Source organism: Natrix helvetica (genome assembly GCF_964273705.1).
Source record: "Natrix helvetica genome assembly, chromosome: 3".
Taxonomy (NCBI): domain Eukaryota; kingdom Metazoa; phylum Chordata; class Lepidosauria; order Squamata; family Natricidae; genus Natrix; species Natrix helvetica.
Window position 1 is genome coordinate 31,673,139 of NC_138549.1, and position 19,667 is coordinate 31,692,805.

The 19,667-nt window shown below is 36.5% G+C and overlaps 1 protein-coding gene across 2 annotated transcripts; it reads left to right on the forward strand.

Moving 5' to 3' along the window:
• The first annotated feature begins 1,034 nt into the window (after window positions 1–1,034).
• UPF3A (UPF3A regulator of nonsense mediated mRNA decay) lies at window positions 1,035–19,279 on the forward strand. Of its 2 annotated transcripts, none has more exons than XM_081947306.1 (10): window positions 1,035–1,268; window positions 2,641–2,747; window positions 6,501–6,607; window positions 7,609–7,707; window positions 7,800–7,910; window positions 10,770–10,825; window positions 10,918–11,076; window positions 12,429–12,586; window positions 14,830–15,124; window positions 16,465–19,279. In XM_081947306.1, the coding sequence occupies exons 1-10, from the start codon at window positions 1,113–1,115 to the stop codon at window positions 16,636–16,638; spliced, it is 1,422 nt and encodes a 473-aa protein (XP_081803432.1). In that variant the 5' UTR covers window positions 1,035–1,112; the 3' UTR covers window positions 16,639–19,279. The 2 variants fall into 2 exon arrangements, with proteins under 2 accessions (XP_081803432.1, XP_081803433.1); XM_081947307.1 differs by having other exon boundaries at window positions 14,830–15,068.
• Window positions 19,280–19,667: the final 388 nt, after the last annotated feature.

Consider the following 19,667-nt stretch of genomic DNA (forward strand, 5'->3'; position numbering starts at 1 on the left):
TTATGTAAAGGGACTGGCTTGGGTTTCTTAATGGCCCATTGACAAAGTGGGTGGGGGCAGGAAGCTGCAGGGAGCTATTCTGTCTTTATAAAATGTTTCTCCCTTTTCACATCCAGAGAAATATTCTGCCTTTTCAATATTTTTCTAAGATATTTCATTTTTCTGGGGGAAGGATGGGTTTTAACTTCCTACAGTTCAAAGATGGGGGCAGGGTTGTAAATACTGAGTATCAGTGAAGAGGCAAAACAGTTTAGCATTCAAAAAACTTGGAAGTCAAACAGGTGATTAAAAATTTCAGGGAAGGGATAGAAGAGGAAGGGCAGGGGTTTTTTCTTGGTTATTCCTGCAGTTACACAGCAAATTTCCTAGCAAGGCTAGGACTGTTATTATAAAACTCTTGTTTCAGGGCCAGTTCATATAAGTAAAGGTTCCATTGAAAACTAATATAAATCTTGTTAAGCCAGATTCAAACGCTCCAAGTTCTGGCCACACAAGAATTGCAGAATAGTTCTGAAATTTAATTTCAACTGTCCTATAGCCACAAAGAGTCTAGCCTACCGTTTAATTGTTTTCCTGCTGTTGATGGAATTTAATACCATTCTTCATAAAAACAAGGGGGGGGGAGGCAAGATCTGCAGCTAGGCTATCGCAAGGGGGAAAATGGGATGGAGCAGGTGGGTTTGCAATACATTATTTTGTGATTCTCTCCTAGACTCAATCAAACGTGCATACATCCTGAAAATGGGGGTGGAAGAAAACCAAAAAGCACCATCGTCTCGAGTTTTTCTAACCCGGGGTACAAACTGCGAGGAGGCTATACCTAGAAATCTCGATCGTGCCATACATTATGAACACCTGTTGGGTTACCGGGCGCTTAGAACAAATGGGGACGCCGCTTTCCCGACTGAGAGCCCGGGCACTGCGGGCCACCCCTTAGCAACCCCAACCCCTTACCCGATCCCCTAGCTCTCGCGAGACCCTTTTGGGCACGGGGGCTGCTCTCGCGATGTTTCCCGGCAAAGGTTGGCGGTTGAAAGAGGAGCGAAAGGACTGAAGCTTTAAAGCGGCCGAGGACCGAAGGGTCGCAAGGCTCGGCCAATAGAGCCGGAGTCATGGAGGCTCCGCTTCAGCGAGAATCTCCGCGTCGCGTGTCAGAGACGCCGTCGTCCTCCCCGGGGCCGCCGCCGCCCCCGCCGCCCCCGCCTTCCAACCTGGGGCTGCCGCCGGGCAAGCAACAACGGGAAGAGAAAAGAGCGGCGCTGAGTAAAGTGAGAGGCCGGCGGGCGAAGGGAGGGGCTGCCCTCCAGCACCAAGGACAGCGAGCTCGAGGAAGGAGCGGCGGCGGCATGGCGGGGGGAGTGGGCGGAGCTACCGCACCTGTAGCGCTTACGGGGCCTTCGCGAGGGACAAAGCGGGGAAGGGGCGGGGTGGGGGGGCGCGCACGAGACCGCGCCCGGGACATGCGGAGGGGACGGAGCTCCGGTTCTCTAGTCTGGGTCCATCCAGCTGCCTCCTGGCCAGGAAACCCGGTCTGCTTTGCAAAGGAGAATATTTGTAGCTCAGGGTTGCCATGAGGGGTCCTTGGTGCTCTCTGAGCCTGCTTGTTTTCTTGCAGACATTTCACTACCCAAACTAGGTGACATCATCAGTACTAGCACTGATAGTCCCAAAGGTGCTTTTTTCTTTTCTTTTCTTAAAATTTTTATTAGACAGATTTCAACATTTATACCACATTTCAACTCTTCACAGTGTTCCAGTATCGGTATCACTCATATTTACATTGTGGTTATTTCATTTTTCTTTCTTTCCAATTATATACATTGCTGTTCCACATATTGTATAATGATTCATATATGTACACAGTACCTTTTAGTTGTAACTTGTAGCAATATTCCAAAGGTGCTTTTTTTTTTTTTTCAAAAGGCATCTGGACTTTCTGGTTTTTCTTTGAAGGCGTTTCGCTTCTCATCCAAAAAGCTTCTTCAGTTCTTGGATGAGCCGGAGAGATCAAGCTGGAAGCTTCTTGGATGAGGGAAATGTCTTCAAAGAAAAACCAGAAAGTCCAGTTGCCTCTTGAAAAAAGCACCTTTGGGACAACCATGACCTGGATGACGGAGAAACTCCATAGACATTTAGCACTGATAGTGTTATCTAGTTTGAGTAATGAAACATCTGCAAGAAAACAAGCAAGCTCAGAACACAAGGGACCCCTCACGATCTGCTTTGTCCGCCTGGAGCAAATAGGACCCTTCTTTCAAATCCTCATGAGGACAGAAGCAATCAGTTCAGCCCTCTCATCCTGATCATCATCCTTGTTCTTTACATCATGTACCATCAGAATGCTAAGATGGGAAAACAGGTGGCCATCCAAGTGGGATTAATGCAGCACCACTACTTCAAGACAGAACTGTCAGGAATGGGGGAGGCTGAGAGACAGCCCCAGGGCCCAGAGTTGTAGCTGAATGGCATGTGGACAGCATTGGGCTTCTCAAGAATATTATATAAAATAGGAATATTTCTAATGGGAAGTGTATTTTTTAAAAATGTAGATCAGCAACAGTAAGCTTGTTTTGAGTATATTGCAGGCACTGGCATGAGGAAAACTGTTGTATGCCTGGTTTTACCTGTATTATTTTGCAGGTAGTTATTCGCCGGCTTCCTCCTAACTTTACTAAGGAGCAGCTAGAAGAACAACTCCATCCACTTCCAGCTCATGATTATTTTGAATTTTGTTCATCTGATCCCAGGTGAGCATTTGTATAAACCAAGACAATTGTTTATTTCACGTTTGTTGCTACCGTGTTTCCCCGAAAATACAATCATCCTGAAACTAACGCCTTGTCACAATTTTCGCGTGGGCAAAAATATAAGCCCACCCCCCAAAATAAGCCCCTGGCCAACCCCCCCCTCCGGCCAGGCAGAGCACCACTCACCAACCTAGCGATATCCCGAAGGCGCCAAGCCGCGGGAGCCGGGGGAAGGCGCTCACGTTGCTTGGCGCCTTTGGGATACAGCTAGGTTGGGGAGTGGCATTCTGCCTGGCTGGAGGGGGGAGTTGCCGGGCGGCTGCTCCCTTGCAAACTGGCTCCCGAAGAGCCGGGCACAGCCTCAGGGGCAAAGCAGCCATGAGGTGACCATGCTCATGAGCAGCCGCCCGGCAAACCAGCTGGGCAAAGTGCCATTCACTGACCTTGGGGGTATCCCTAAGGCACCAAGCCAAGTGGCGCTCTGCCTGCCCCCCCAGCTCCCGCAGGTTGGCACATTCGGGATACCCCCTAGGTCAGTGCATGGAGCTCTGCCCGGCTGGAGAGGGGGGTTGCACAAGCTCCTGTTCCGCCCCCAGCAAGCATGTTTCGCAGCCTCACCATGCCCTGGCCCAGCTCTCCCTGCAGGGCTAGGCCACCGCCACTGCGGCGGTGGCGTTCCGAGGATAACTTCTTCTCCAGCTTCCAAACTCCAAAACTTGCCTACCGAGTCTTCCAGCAGTGGCTGCTCTAGGAGTGCGCTCTATGGTTGTGGGTCAGCTGCTGGACAGAGAGTCTTCCGGACAGAGACTCTTCTAGGGAGAGCTGGGCCAGGGCATGGTGAGGCTGGGATGCATGCTTGCTGGGGGTGCAACAGGCGCTTGCGCAACCCCCCTTTCCAGCTGGGCAGAGCTCCATGCACTGACCTAGGGGGTATCCCGAATGTGCCAAGCCGTGGGAACTGGGGAGCGGGCAGAGCACCATGTGGCTTGGTGCCTTAGGGATACCCCCTAGGTCAGTGAATGGTGCTCTACCCGGCTGGAGAGGGGGTTTGCCAGGCGGCTGCTTGTGAGCGTGGTCACCTCATGGCTACTTCAGCCCTGAGGCTGTGCCCGGCTTCGGGAGCCAGTTCGCAAGGGAGCAGCTGCCCGGCAACCCCAAAACAATAAGACCTCCCCCTATAATAAGCCCAAGGCCATATTTCGTGGTGCAAAAGAAAATAAGACACTGTTATTTTCGGGGAAACACGATGTTAACATAGATTACATTTTAGTATAAAATGTTTCTAATACAAAGGATGTATAAAAGTAGTCTACTGTTCGTAGAGAAATACAATATCTAATTCTTCATTTTATAACGGCAGCCAGGATAACATATGCCCAGAATTTGAAAAACAAGACAATTCCAAAGAAGATGAGGTGATAAGAAAAATTTTATAATGTGCAGAGATGGACAAACTAATTAAAGAAATACAAGGAAAGGAGGAGTCGGAATATTATTTAACATGGAACAAATGGTATAAATGGTTAGAAGATAGAAACAAGAAGTAGAGATATATAAGATAATGAAATTGCAGAAGTGTTAAGTAGCCAACGATAGTAGGTATACAATGTACAATATATGCAAAATGATAGTTTGATATAAACAGTTCAATATAAATAAACATGGAATAGTATTCATAAATAAGTAAAGAACAAAGGGATCACAAATGTGAGACATGAATGTTTAGGGGAGAAAAGACCAATTGTAAAGATATATAGACACGGAACTGCTGTATGATGGAATTTTGTCTTTTGTCTGCTTTTGTTGTTGTTGTTGTTTTAATTCATGTTTTGTGTTGTTTATGTGTTTAAAATTAAAAAAATTAAAAATAAAAAAGTACTGTTCATTAATGGCATATTTAATGCTAAGACCCACCTATTCCAAGCAGCTGGCCTGGCTCAACTTTGATCTAACCATATCGCTCCTGACTGGTTTTTAACTGGGTATTTTAATTATATTTAATTATCTAGGGTTTTTTAAATACTGTATTTTAATTGTTTTTATTTATCAGCCGACCTCCTCCTTGTGTGTGTCTCGGTATATGTCTCTGTTATATGTTTGTTTTGTCCACATATTTATTTCATATGTTTCATTGTACGCCGCCCCGAGTCCTTCGGGAGAGGGTGCGGCTAAGAAATAAATATATTATTATATTATTATTATTATTCACTATGTACAGAATGTGCTGCTGTAATTATGGCACTAGAACTCAAATCAATGAAATTGATTTGTGGGAGATTCACAGCAGGGCGCAGGAATCATATAGAATTTGGATGTGTTAGGACTTTTTTCTCTCATGCATATTTCAGATATTAAAATTTACTTTTTCTAACTAAAAATAATTTAGGAATGGAGAGCATTTGACCATTCTATCCAGTGGAAGAGTGGATCTTCTAAGAGATTCATTCATTCATTTTCACCTTTATTATTTTTTGCAATTAACTTAAGGTGGCAAACATATCCTACACATCTTCCTCCACTTATTTTCCCCCACAACAACAACCCTGTGAAGTGAGTTAGGCTGAGAGAGAGTAATGAGCCCAAGGTCATCTAGCTGGCTTTCATGGCTAAGGTGGCACTAGACCCTTAATTTCTATGCTGTTTCTTTAGCCACCAGATCAAACTAGTTCTCACACTTACCTTCTTATGTGAAGAGTTGCAACTAAATAAATAAAAGTAAATCATATTCTATATTACTACCGCATTCTCTAATGAGACCATCAGGCTGTTTATGGCCATTTCAGAGACTGGAATGTAATTTTTTTTAGTCTGGATTGTTAATGGATCATTGTTCTGTGATATGATGTTGTGTTCCTCAAAAAGTAATTGAAACATTCATGGTATAGAGAAAACTTCGTAATATCAAATAGCACAACTACTCTGCTTACAGCATTCTGGTTGTTTGATTCTGTCATCATGAGGATCATAATTATTAGTGCAAAATAGATTGAATTTTGCCAATGTATAACTTTTTCCTATATTACCATAAGCGTATTAAAGTGTGCAAGATTGTGAAACACAACAAAAAGAAAGGGGAAAGGGGGGAAACACTGCTTTTTTTTTCTATCTAGATATAAAATCTTGTTGCTTGTTTATTGTAGCATTGTATAACATTATCACTATCATATACCTGTGTTCACAGACTAGGGTGATATACCGTAGCAGGCCATAGTATGATTTCCTTATTTTGGCATACAGTATTGTGACTTTAGAGCATAATTTATTATTTAATATGTTGTACAAACTTAAGCAGTTGCAATCTATTAATAAACAAAAGTTAAATCAAACTTTAGTATAAAATGTAACCAGGAAACTGAAGTTCATTGTGAACGAGTATCAAAAAAAAAGTTTTAATTTTCATCACTTGATCTATTGCTCAGAATCTCTTCCCTTTGAATGGAAGGCCTAGCCTGATCTAACTTGCCTCCATTGTTTTCCAGGCCCTTTTTGCTCAATTTACTTGTAGCCAAAGTAGAATGAAGTTATAGTGGTTTTCAAACCTTGAAGGTGAAGTCTGCGAAAACTAGGTTGGTTGAATAATAGCACATTTGCATAGAGGTTAATGATTATTAAGAATCCATTACCCAGAGCATTTCTGATGGCCTGTCTTTTCATTAAATATATAGATATAATGGTTGCTTTCTTTGAGACATATTTGTATAAATTTCCTTTTAGAAGTTACATACAAGTAACTGAAATTCACTCTTGTTTCAGTCTTTATCCCCATCTCTACTCAAGAGCATATATTAATTTTAGAAATCCCGATGACATCCTTCTTTTTAGAGATCGCTTTGATGGCTATGTCTTCATTGACAATAAAGGTAATTCATAAATTACTCATAAAGGATCCATAAAAATGTATGGAACATAATAGACCCCCAAATTTATGTTGCTAAGTGAGAAATTTGTTGTGAGTTTTGCCCCATTTTATGACTTTTCTTGCCACACTTGTTAAGTGCAGTTGTTAAATTAGTAACAAGGTTGTCAGTGAATCTGGCTTCCCATTGACCATTTTTGTCAGAAGGTTGCACACTGCAACCATCATAAATATGAACCAGTTGTCAAGCATCCAAATGTAAATCTGAATGATGATGGGGATGCTGCAACAGTCATAAGTGTGAAAAATGGTCATAAGTCACTTTTTTCAGTGCTGTTGTAACGGTCACTAAATGAATTGTTGTAAGTAGAGGGCTACCTGGATCCATAATGGATCTCATTGATGACCATCGACTGAATTCTTGAAAGCAAAATTCTATTTTAAAGTGTTTGGTTTTTTTGTTACATTCTTTTCCAACGTGTAAAGCTTTGTCTGTATGCTGAAAGTGAGCTCAAGTGAAGTGTATATTTAGGTTTTATATATATCTTAAATAAAAGTTAGTGCTTTTGTGCTGGATTGCTACAAAGATATTCATTGTCATCAATTGCTTTGTACTGTACTTTGAGAGGAGACTATCTAGACTACCAGAAGCTAATCTAAATTCAACAATAGAAAAATCATTTCAGAAAAGGGTAATGACAAACTACGGTATTTCTATATGGTTGCTTTAAAAAAAAAAGACCTTCCTGATGTCATTTGAGTAAAGCTTAACTTGAAGGAAATTCCTTTGAAGCAATATGAAGGAAATCCTGATGTGATCAGTTACTGTAGATCTGGTGGATTCATAGACGTTTGCTCTTGTGTACTGGTTTGATGCTATGTGTAATAAGCTTGAGTCAGATAAAATAGGATGAATAATTTTGATTCTAACATTTGTTTTCAAAAGAACTTCAGTTTTGAAATTAATTGTCCTTTATAATTCTGTTCCTTTGTGATTCTTTAAAGGTTTGGAATATCCTGCCGTTGTTGAATTTGCACCCTTCCAAAAGATTTCTAAAAAGAAACTAAAGAAGAAAGATGCAAAATCTGGAAGCATAGAAGATGGTACAATTTTTTGTTGGTAGTAAAACTTGCTTATTGTAAGTTAAGATGAGCTTCTTTTGCAATACTTTGCTTTCTATATTTTTCTTTCACAGATCCAGAATATAGAAAATTTTTAGAAAGTTATTGTGCTGAAGAAGAAAAAATATGTGCCAACCCCGAAACTCTTCTGGGAGAAATTGAAGCAAAAACAAGAGAACTCATTGGTTTGTCAAGCTATTTTTTCCATTCAGTAATTAAAGGTTTTTCTAATTAGGTGTTCATGTTTTACCTTGCTTATTGAATCTCTTAAGTCATATGAAAAATTATGATCATGGCAGCTTTTATTTCTTTTCTTCTATTGAATTAAAAAAAACTTGCACATGCTTTCTAAAGTACATTGTAGTAAATTCAGACAACACATTGATGAATTTGGGGAATTATCCATAGAAATATTTTATGGCTAGTCTAGGAAATATATAAAATAGTATTTAAATTCTGAATGAATCTAATAGCAAGACACCTAAATACACATACGTTTTACGAATTGAATGTTCAACAGCCACTGTAATTTTGTTTTTGATATTTGAATAAATATCACCAGTTAAGTAGGTGACACAGGTGCCTACAATTGTGTTGCAGTATTTCAATGTTATCTTCCATTTTTGTATACATGTTAAGATTCATAAAAAGGACATTAGCTTGAAATCAACCCATAGTTAAAATAAGTTAGGAAAAAAATTAAGAATAGGCTTTGAACAAAAAATGACTCCAACATGAAATTTGTCATTTTATTAGATAGTGGTTGTTTTATATATGTTCAGTTGCTAAGTCAAGGAATTAATAATCAGTACTATTTTTTTGCATTTTATGACTTTTCATATTTGTAGAAAAAGCTAGCTAGATTATATGAAGGTCCCAAACATTACTTGCCATGACCCCTTAGAATGATAATTTAGTTTATCTGACATTCTTCCCCAATTTTTACAAAATGAATGATTTCATTTTGCCTCGGAATGGACAAGAAATAGATATACCACTTTTAACAATTAAATTATAATCTATATATCAAATAATATGACCAAAAACCTGGCAGCTTTATAAAATAATACTTTTCATTGCTGCTATACAACAAAGCATTGAAATAGTTTTAAATGAAAAGGATGAGCTTACTTCAATTTGCATAATTTCTCAAATCTGATTTATATTTTATTTGGCTAGCCAGCCTCACTTCTTGTACCACTTTTATTTTTATGGTAACTATTTTTTATTGTGATTAGATCTCTTTATAGCAATTACTACAGAATAATCTGATCATTTTGTCATCTTATCTGGACAGAATGGACGTACATTTTAACAGAGATCCAGCTTTGGGTGCATATGTTGTGCAACTTTTGCACCTAAAGCTGGAAGCTAGAAAGATTATACTTTGCTCTTTTCTGTCCACGTTGCTTTAACAAGCTGACAGCCCTTTCAGTTAGGCAGAGCAAGTTCTGATCTAGAATCAGTAATCTAGCTATGGATGTGCAAGCCAAATGGATTCTCCATGCAAAGCTGGAATCCAGTTTTAGATGAGCAAAATTTGTGGGATTGCGTGTGCAAGCTATCATTGAAATCTCAGCAATGACTTGCCTCAAAGCTACCTTCCTCCATACATTGAATGGAGGATATGAAGTATTTTTCAAAAGAGATAGAACTGTCCCCCAACTATAGATTATTAATTTTTCATTTCCCCAACCAAAATGGCAGCGATTCCTTTTACCATTCTTTTGAGTCATCAGCTCTTTTTAAATTGTTCCCTACCCTCATGTTATTTACATTTGTGGGCTGATGTTTATCAAGTTGCCCCTCTAATAAGTACAGCCAACGTATGTTGATGGATGCATGTAGAGCACTCACTGTAGAGATATTGACCATGAACAAAGTCCTATTAAGAGTCTTGTCTATCACTATTTAGTAGTGAACTAAAATATGAAAATTCAATGCTATGTGCCCCTCTAACTTTACAATAACACTCATTGAAGGGAAAGATTGTGAATAGGATGTTATGATAAGCAAACACTAGCTATTGGAGGCAGGGTGGAGGCAGGAAGCAAATTGGAGCCCATCAGATTGTGTTACTGTTTTAGATAAGTGTCTGCCCAAACAAGGCAGAAACAGGTTCTGGCATTGAACATATTCTGCATATGCAATCCAACCCTCCACACCATTTGCAACTACAGTCAAATCTGCTTGTGACCCCAATCCACCTGGGTTATTTAAAAAAAATACTTGATTATTTATATTTTTTATGTTAAGGTATATGCTTTGAATTTTTAGGAAAGAGTTATAAAATAATAGGTTATTGTTTTAACCTGAAATCTCTAAAAGGCATCATCTACACATTAACATCAGTACCATTAATAGCTATCTTTTTGTGATCTCTTAACTTTGAAATGGAACTTTGTCCTCACTAATATATAAAATTATAATGAATTGATATAGAAATAATTCCCAGGTTTCTCCATGGCTGCATTTGATTGTTATTATAAATCTGCCAAAGAGTTCTTCCTTATTTTTTCCATTGAAGTAACATACTTCAATGGAAGTATGAGTAGCATACACAAGTGATTTTTTTTCTATATTGTACTCAGCAATTGTTAAGAATAGCTATCAGTAGCTATGGTGTACTGTTACAGAAATTTTAAGCATACATTTTGCACAAATATGCACTTTAATAATTTAAAAATAAATAAAAGAGTTAGAAGGTATAAAAATCTAATCCATCAGATCAAAGGTGAAATAAATGTTTTTTGTACTCTAATTGTTGAAAATAACAAGGAAAAGTATTTGTTGGAAAAAATAAATCTTATTATTAAGACTTCTATATTGGTGTAGCAACTGTGAGGCTTACTTTATTGCTTTTTAAACTCCTTAGCAATATAATAAATTGGAGTATAGACAAATGTTTCTTTAGTAGCCCATGGACTAAATGAAATATTAATTATTATGTCTTCTTAATTATCTTGTTAAAGCTTAAATGTTAACAAATATAAAACATGCTTATTTTAGGAATGGAACACTACATCACATTTTTTGTGTTTTAGCTAGAAGAACCACCCCACTTTTGGAATATATTAAAAATAGAAAATTAGAAAAACAGGTATGTTAGCATTTTGAACTACGGCTTAAATATTGACTTCAGTTTTTTGTAATAGTAATATAAATCAACGCTAACCTTTTCCAATATTTCAGAGAATTCGAGAAGAGAAAAGGGAAGAAAGAAGGAGAAGAGAATCAGAAAAAAAACGGCTAAGAGAAGATGAGAAACGGAAACGCCGAGAGGAAGAAAGACGCAAAAGAAAAGAAGCTGAGAAACAAAAGAAGATTGCTGAAAAAGAAATAAGGATTAAGGTAATGCAGAAAATGAAAAAAATATTTTTCAGTATGTTTTCAGTGCTTTAATGGTACTAAGCTTTCAGATTAATTCATGTTTTTTGCGAAACGTTTTTTAAAATGATAACTAAATGTATACAATATTTCCCTTTGCAAAGAAAAAGGTTTCTATTACAAAGAAAATGTGTACATTTTGTTATGGAGAGCCAGAAATAACATTTATCTTTAAAATTCAAGTTATTTCCTCCATATGCAAGATAATTGTGAAGGGAAACCCTTTCTTTCACTACACTGCCAGACGTAAAAATTACTCCTAGGAAACTCAGCACCTCTGATTCATTGGAAGGTCCTATATAGAATACTTGATGTCATTAATATATTGTTAACTTTCTACAAATCGTAACGTTTTGTTGAGAATTCAGTAGGATTTGGAACAGCAAGTATCACAGGGCTGTTTTAGCTTGTAAGATGAACTTATTTCAGTGCATTCTTACAACCTCTCTTATTCTTCCTCCTATCTACTCTTCCTGAATGAGGATGAGACATTGGAGTTTTATAAGAAAAGAGTCCCATTACTCAAGGCCGAGTTGCAAGATAAATTAATTTAAGAGAGCTCATGGGAGGAGGGGATTTGCTTTTCCTTCATCTCAAATGTTTCATTAGAGGCATTTCAGGTGACAATGGTGGAAAAGTGGCAACTGGAACATTTCATTTACTTTTAAAAAATCATTTATCCTACCATTCAAGGTATTGTTAACATAAATAAAATGGATCCTAGAGGACAAACTATAGAGTATATATTAGATGAGCTTGGCAGTGAGATCCAGATGAATCTTAATTTTACCAATTAAAATCCATTGTTTCCAGAAATCCGTGGAATTGGCTATCCGAGGGAATAATGAGGAACAATTGAATTAACAGTTACTTACATCTGGCCTACAGTAGAGCTGTTTTCCTTGTATGGAGACTATTTGGCAAATAATACTAAATAGTGGCAACGTAACAAAAGAACTAATTTCACCAAAAGCAATGGATAAAACTCAGTTTTATATGTGTTTATACAGTGGTGGGTTTCCTTTTCTTTTTTTTACTACCGGTTCGCTCGTGCAGGCGATGCTTCTGCATATGCACAGAAGCATCCGGGCAGTTGGGTGGAGCCTCCTGCCGCCACCACTACTAGTTCGCCTGATCCAGGCCGAACCGGGAGCAACCCACTTCTGTGTTTATAAGAAACACATGAAAAAGATCAGTAAAAACACTCAGATGATATAAGAAACTCTGTCCCCCACCCCTCATCTCAATTATTGTTCACTGCCTTGTTATCTATTTGATAAATATAATAACTACATGTATATTAAAATATTCTTTAGCTTCTTAAGAAACCTGAAAAGGGAGATGAACAGACTACAGAAAAGCACAGAGAAAAAGAAAAAGGTGATATTGAAGACAATAAATGGGAGAAATCACCAGGACATGGGAGTTTAAAATCCAAGCCACTGGAAGTTCCTCTAAAGGAACTTAAGGAAAAGTGAGTATTTCTTTATTGGATACTTTTGATCACTTCTTTGAGGTTTTGTTAATTATTTTAATCATGTGGAATTAAAATTTTAAAACTGCCCAGCAATACATTAATTTAACTTTATAACTTATATGTCAGTTTGCAGACTGATTACAATAAAGAAACGTGAACATAAGAAAACATTGTTCGTTTTAAAAAAAATATTTGGCATTTAATGCTTCAATCATCAGGTCTGTAGCAGAACTAAAGAAAGAAAGTAAAGCTGTTGCCACTTTATGGAGTTGATTCAAATACACTCTGGCAGTCCAATAATCATTCAAGAATCATTCCACTAGATTAGACTTATCAGAGAGAAAGAGAGAGAGAGAGAGAGAAAGAGAAAGGATGGAGACTGGCTGGCTGGATAGATGATGAGAGGTGCTAAGATTTTTACAGTATTAAGCATCAGTGCCTGAACATTTGTTCCCTTTTCTCATTTTAGTGTTTTATTTTTTTCCGTCATTTATTTTATACTTGAAGGCAGAAATATTTTTTATTGATCTTTAAACTGTAAGGGAAACTTTTTCAGCTAAAGCATGGGGTATAATTTTTTTAAAATAAGCTTAGTTAACTGATCTCAGTCATTGGCCTGATTGCTGTAAAGCACTTGTAGACATTAACATTCACAATCTGAATGTAGTCTCTTAAATTTTTTTCCTTCTAGAACATTTCTCTTTTTCAAATTTTTGCATAGGTGTGAAGCAGAAGCTGTATTCCACTGTACTGAAGTACAGAAATGTAGCATTCTTTCTATTTTGGCAATTTGGGGGAAGTGAGAAAGCAAAGTGTTCTTTTTTATTTTATTTTTAGCATTCTTTCCTGGAAATGATAAGTACAGATAAAGCAGAATATATATATATATATATTCTGTACACATACAGCTTAGGGGCTGCAGGTTCATTATTTCTGCTGCTTCTTATTATGTCCTGTTCTGTCTGTCCAAACCAGTCCTTAACTACTTTTTACTTTTTAAAGAATCTTTCAATCTTTTCCAGCCATCTGGTGCATCTGGACTGTAGATTTTCTCCTATTTGTAATCAAACATGGGATTGTGACAAGCTAACAGGAAGCATGGAGGACATGACCAGTTTTATATAACTAAGAATGTCATTTTCTGTACGTAGTTTAATTAACGTTGAAAAAACTCGTTTTTCACTGAGATAGAAATACAGCTATTGAGGAAATATCTAGTGTGTGGTTATTAGAATTCTGCAATGAAAATGCCAAATCTTAACCTCTTTCAAGCAAAAACACTCTTAAGAAAAAGAAACAAATCTCTTATCTTTCATCTCTGTATCTCAAAACTGTTTAACTAGTTCCTCCATATTAAAATATATTTGCACATTCTATGAGAAAAATATGATACCATACTTCTATATAGGTATATTTTATTTATTGGTTTACTTTTTAAAAAAAAACTAGATTAATTTACCCTTTTAAATTGCCAGTTATCTTTATATACTATTGCTGAGCCTCCTTACTATCTGATTCAGTAAAGTGTCCTTTTTTTCTGACAACTTATAGTGGGACATTATCTTAATTAGGAATGAATGTAATTAGAATGTAAAACTTTGGGTTCTTCAGAATCATTATTTGACTTATTAATTTAAAAAGATGCTCATTATTTACTAAAAAGTTGGATGACTCTAGCAAAAATATTGCTTGATCATGGGAATTTTGGTATATTGCCCATTAGACTACCACAATTTCTTTTGCTTTTTCTATCAGTTCCATAGCTTTTAATATCAGAGGATTAGAAAGAAAATTAAAAAAAAAAACTATTACAAAAAAGATTTAACCAAATGCTTAATTCTGGAATGAGCATTTACTTTATACATCTTTTGTTTTTATCATTTCCTTTTTCAGCTGAATGCAAAATATAAAATTAAATGCAGGCAAGCCTCCTTTTATTATTACTATTTATTAAATTCATATGCTGCTCATCTTGGGGTTCAAGGTGTCTTTGAGCAGCCATGTAATAAAACATACAACTATAAAAATAATTATACATATAAAAAGAGTTTCAAATGACAAAAGATTACAACAAACTAAAAGAAAATAGCACAGGTTTGGAGTCGAAAGGTGATGGTGACTTCTCTGTTATAGCCAGCTCCTGCCAACAACTTCTCCTTTTGTGGCATCACTAATTATAATATAACCAAACTTACATTCACTTGATTAATTGTTCAAGTTTACTCACCTTTAAAACACAGATCACAAAATGACAGTGATAAAGAACAAAGAGATTCAGAGAGAAGATTTCGTGAAAAAGAACCTGAGAGACAAAGGTATCGGTTGGAAGATGGCCGAAAGCACAGAACTCATTATGAATTTGACAAATATGTGAGACGGAATGAAGATGAACCGAAGTGGGAGAAAGGGTACAACCAAGACCGAGGAAAGAAAGTGAACTACAACTACAGCTTCACTGTGGACACAGTAGACAAACTGGGTAAAGAGGACAAGTGTGATGACATGGCATCCAAAAAGGAGCGCATAAGAAATAAGGTTCTTTTATTCATTTAGGATAATCTTTCATTAGTAAAATTACATCAGGGGCACAGAGGATTTGCTTTTGACATCTCAGCATGAAACTTTTAACAACTATGTTAAAATGACATTTTTAAAAAATCCAAATTTTATAAACCAAAGCAGTTAAGTTACCCTTGCTGCTTATTTACGTGGCCCTATTTAAAATAAAATTATTGCAAAACTTTTTGCTTATGAATTTTTTTCTTCCTGCCTGTTGTCTTAATGAAAACTTGTCAGGACCTAATCCACTCCAAAAAAAATGCTGATCTTACATTCTAATATGCTATTACTAAAAAGCCTATTAGCCACAGTAGACTAATAACACTGGTGCTGATGAATAACAGAGAGCACAAAGCAATCTCATGGGAGTGCCAGGGCAAGTTATCCTTTTAAAAAAAGACAGAGATTTATTTTTCGGAAACGTTTTAAAAGAACACTTACTCCGTAAGAACCTTATTGTTGATACTTCTGTTTTTAGAAGATCAGTAATTTCTGATATGGCACTTTATTCTTTGGCTGTATGCAGCTGCAGCAAAGAGAATGCCTTGTCCTGATGGTGTAACAGCAACGACAGTACTATCCATTGTGGATCACGCAACCTTTGTCAGTTGCAACCTGATTATAATAAGTTAATTTATCAGGAATGTGAAGCTTTGCTTTAAACATGTTTTTTGAGAAGCATATCTAACTGATTCCAATAAGTACATTCCCAACTCAAGTAAGTGTCTTCTAAGTTGTGGATTAATCTTACACCATTGGTTATAGGATTACATCGGAGTTATCGTTTTTCTCCTCCATTCCATTATGAAGACTCTTCAGCACTAAGCAAAAGGCTGCAAAATTATACATTTCTGTAGCACTCTTATATCCCGATCTCCATGCTTATTAGCCAGACAGGCCAATGTTAGATTAGCTTGCAAATGTTAACTGTGTGTGCCAGAAACTATTGTCTGTTTTGTTTGAATATTATTATATTAATATTTGTATGAATTTAACTAGCAATTGTTTTAATGAGCATGAGTTGGGACATTTTCCATGGGTTAGTTTGGTGCCTGTCCTACCACTTTTTTCTCAGATTGTTTTCTCCAGAATCTTTTTAGTTTGCTTGAATACTTGCCGCTCAGTGAACGAAAGGAAGGAGAGAGAGGGAGGGGGGAAGAAGAGGTGGGAGTGAGTAGTTCTTATTAAATATAAGTAATAGCAGAAAGATTTCTTTATATATTCATTCACCTAGACTGCATTGAGATCCGCAGTGCAATTAAATAGTTTTCGCAGAGCTTTTATATTCTTTCTTTATTCTTTTTTTTCCTGCACAGGATCGCCCAGCCATGCAGCTGTACCAACCAGGAATTCGCATTCGAACACATATGGGACCTACAAGTAGGGTCTATGACTGTGCTGAAAAAACTTCTCAAGAAGTTTCTGACAGAAGGTATGAGGCAGACAACTCAGCTGGTGGTAGTTCTGAGAAGAGTGAAGATGTAGAATAAAATGGACATTCAGCTTTAAGATTTAGTGCCCTACAGAGAACTGAAAGTTCTTAGAACTTGGCCGGCATTGGCAAGAAAATTCTAGTAGGCAATCTCATTCCTTTTTAAAGTTTTCTGTACGGAGTCTGGACTCATGAAACATCACATAAAGTAAATATGAATGTGATTTTTTTTTTAAAAAAGGAAAGGATTTATCAGCCTTGGAATCAAATTAAAGCTAGTTCTCTTCTCTTCTTTTTCCATGAATGAGAATAGTATGCTGTCAGCATATGAGGAAAAAAATATGATTTCAAAATGTCTATAGATACATACTTGGTCTTTGTATGTATTTGTGCTAGGATAAATTTCATACACATCACTAACTTCTGACACCTCTGCATAATGGAAGTTGTTTTCCTACATACACAAAAGGGTATTTTGATTTGAGACATAGGGAAGTGATTTTGAGGCAATATAGTTGAAAATTATGCTAGATTTTAGAAGGTAGAGTTTGGAAGTTCTAGTAACCCCAAACATATTTTAAATTGCTGTGTTTTGTATAAAACTTTTGAGAAATTGCTGCATCTGCTAAACAAAAGGAATATTTAAGATATTTATTTCCAGACATTTTCACTGAAACATATTTACTATCTTCTACAAATTACATTAATTATTCAATCGCAGTCCCAAAGGTGCTTTTCAACTGTCTCCATAGACATTTTCACACTCCCAGGTGTGTATGTACATACAAAAAAAGGGGTGTATAAAATATAAGTATATTTATATCTGTGGGTGAGAGAAAGAAATTACAATATCTTAGATTTGGTCCTGTCCGTAGTTTTGTCCCAATATGTAATAATTACAGCAACTGCACCTTTTAATATGAATCATCAATATGTTTATAATTAATGCAATATTTGCATCATTATTGTAGGACTGTGCTTAATCTGCTATGGGATCATGATTAAAAGATACATTTACAGAAAGAGGTTGATGAAGTTTCTGGTAGTTTGCAAGGACATAATGGCACAACTTTCATGTGATTAAAATAGCTGCTTAAGGTTTATTTCTTTCAGGATCTTCATCCCTGCCCTCCCACCTCATACATCCACCAAGAGAACATCAACAACCTAAGCAAATAGCTTTCAATGGGGAGTATATGGACAAGGGAAGGGTCAGCACTAGCTTCTGGCCATTCTTTATAGGGCTTCAGATGAAACAGAGTTGTGATGTATGGGCCTACCCTATCACATTTAGTCTCTTTTCAGTTTCATATAATGTTGGGTAAATATCAATCTATTTTTAACTTTCTTAAAACAGTATTTACCTTTCATTTTATTACCTGAAAAAAGGCTGACTCAAGTCTGAATATTTAATGCAACATTGGCCTTTCACGAAATGACATTTTAAAAACCTTTTGCCTTTTTTTCCATATTTGGGTTTATTATTTGTTTTTTTGTATGTAAATATTTCATGAAATATATTTTTACATGGCATTGATGGAACTATTTTGGGTTATAGATAGATTATACAGCAGAATGCACCATGCCTGCCACAGGTTCCCTCTGTTCATTATGCTATTAGAAAATATTGTGATGAGATATATCTTCTCATTTTTTGTGAAAAAAATTGTATATGTCATAAGGGCAAGTCATAAAGTCAATAATGTTGATAATGTTAACTATTTTTAACCTTGTGTTTTGATTTTTTTATTACTGTATTATCACCATTTGTTTTAATGTAAATAAAATACTTTTTTTTGTTAGTTTCAGTCATTAAACTGAAATCTAGTCATCCAAATATTGGCTTGTTTTGTTTTTTTAACTTCTGGTGCAGAAATGTGTATGGAAAATAATTTATAGGATCAATGAACATATCCATTGGCTGTTTATGTAATTTCTTATTTTTTGAATAGCTGTTCTCTTTTCTAACTGGGGGAGATGATACAACCATTGTATCTTGAGTTGCCCTTTGGTGCATAATGTTTCTGTTTAAAGAATTCATCATATCTATATATTTTAAATATATTAATTATAAACTTTTGAAGAGTCATCCTCATTTAACTGAGAAAATCATTTCTCATTTAACTGGAAACTAAACACAATAGGTTATCTGGGCACCCTTTAGATTGTATGAAACTGCATCTCCCAGAATTCCAAGCTAACCAGCCAAAGAATGAAAATTCTAAGTTATAATACAGGCACCTGCAAAGAGAAATTGATGTATCCTGAGCATATACAGTAGAAGAATAAAGAAGAAATATTGGACAAAATTTGGAAATGGGTGCAAGAAATTACAGGAGAACAAATAAAATACAAACCTGAACTCTTTCTGCTGGGAATAATCAAAGGGAAATATACAAAGAAAATTAAGTACATATTAACACATCTGCTGACCACAGCTAGAATAGCGTTTGCCCAATGCTGGAAACAAAATAAAATCCCCTCGAATAAATTAGTGATACCAAAAATTTTGGATTGTGCAGAGATGGACAAATTAACACTAAACAGACAAAGAAGAGTCGGAATATTATGAAATTTGGAACAATTGGTACAAATGGCTGCAAAACAAGAATAAAATTAATTAAGCCAAAAAATCTATCTATCTATCTATCTATCTATCTATCTATCTATCTATCTATCTATCTATCTATCTATATATATATATATATATATTGTTTTCGTAGATTTTCACGGGTGTAGGTATGCTGGTTTTGTTGTATTCGGGTCTTTTCCCGTGTAAGGTTGAGATTGTCTTTGCAACGTTTCGGCAGGATCTCACCTGCCATCTTCAAGCAATGTGGGCTTAAAAGTACAAGCCCACATTGCTTGAAGATGGCAGGTGAGATCCTGCCGAAACGTTGCAAAGACAATCTCAACCTTACACGGGAAAAGACCCGAATACAACAAAACCAGCATATATATATATATATATGAGAGAGAGAGAGAGAGAGAGAGAGAGAGAGAGAGAGAGAGAGAGAGAGAGAGAGAGAACATAGAAGCGAAATAATATTTACATGTACAGGTACGATGACATAATAATATTGATAT

What these genes read in the sequence shown, in the direction of transcription:
- UPF3A (XM_081947306.1), top strand. Translation starts at nt 1,113, where the DNA reads ATGGAGGCTCCGCTTCAGCGAGAATCTCCGCGTCGCGTGTCAGAGACG. An exon ending in AAAAAGAAATAAGGATTAAG is followed by an intron (nt 11,077 to 12,428) that starts GTAATGCAGAAA and finishes AATATTCTTTAG; the next exon opens with CTTCTTAAGAAACCTGAAAA. An exon ending in CTAAAGGAACTTAAGGAAAA is followed by an intron (nt 12,587 to 14,829) that starts GTGAGTATTTCT and finishes TTTAAAACACAG; the next exon opens with ATCACAAAATGACAGTGATA.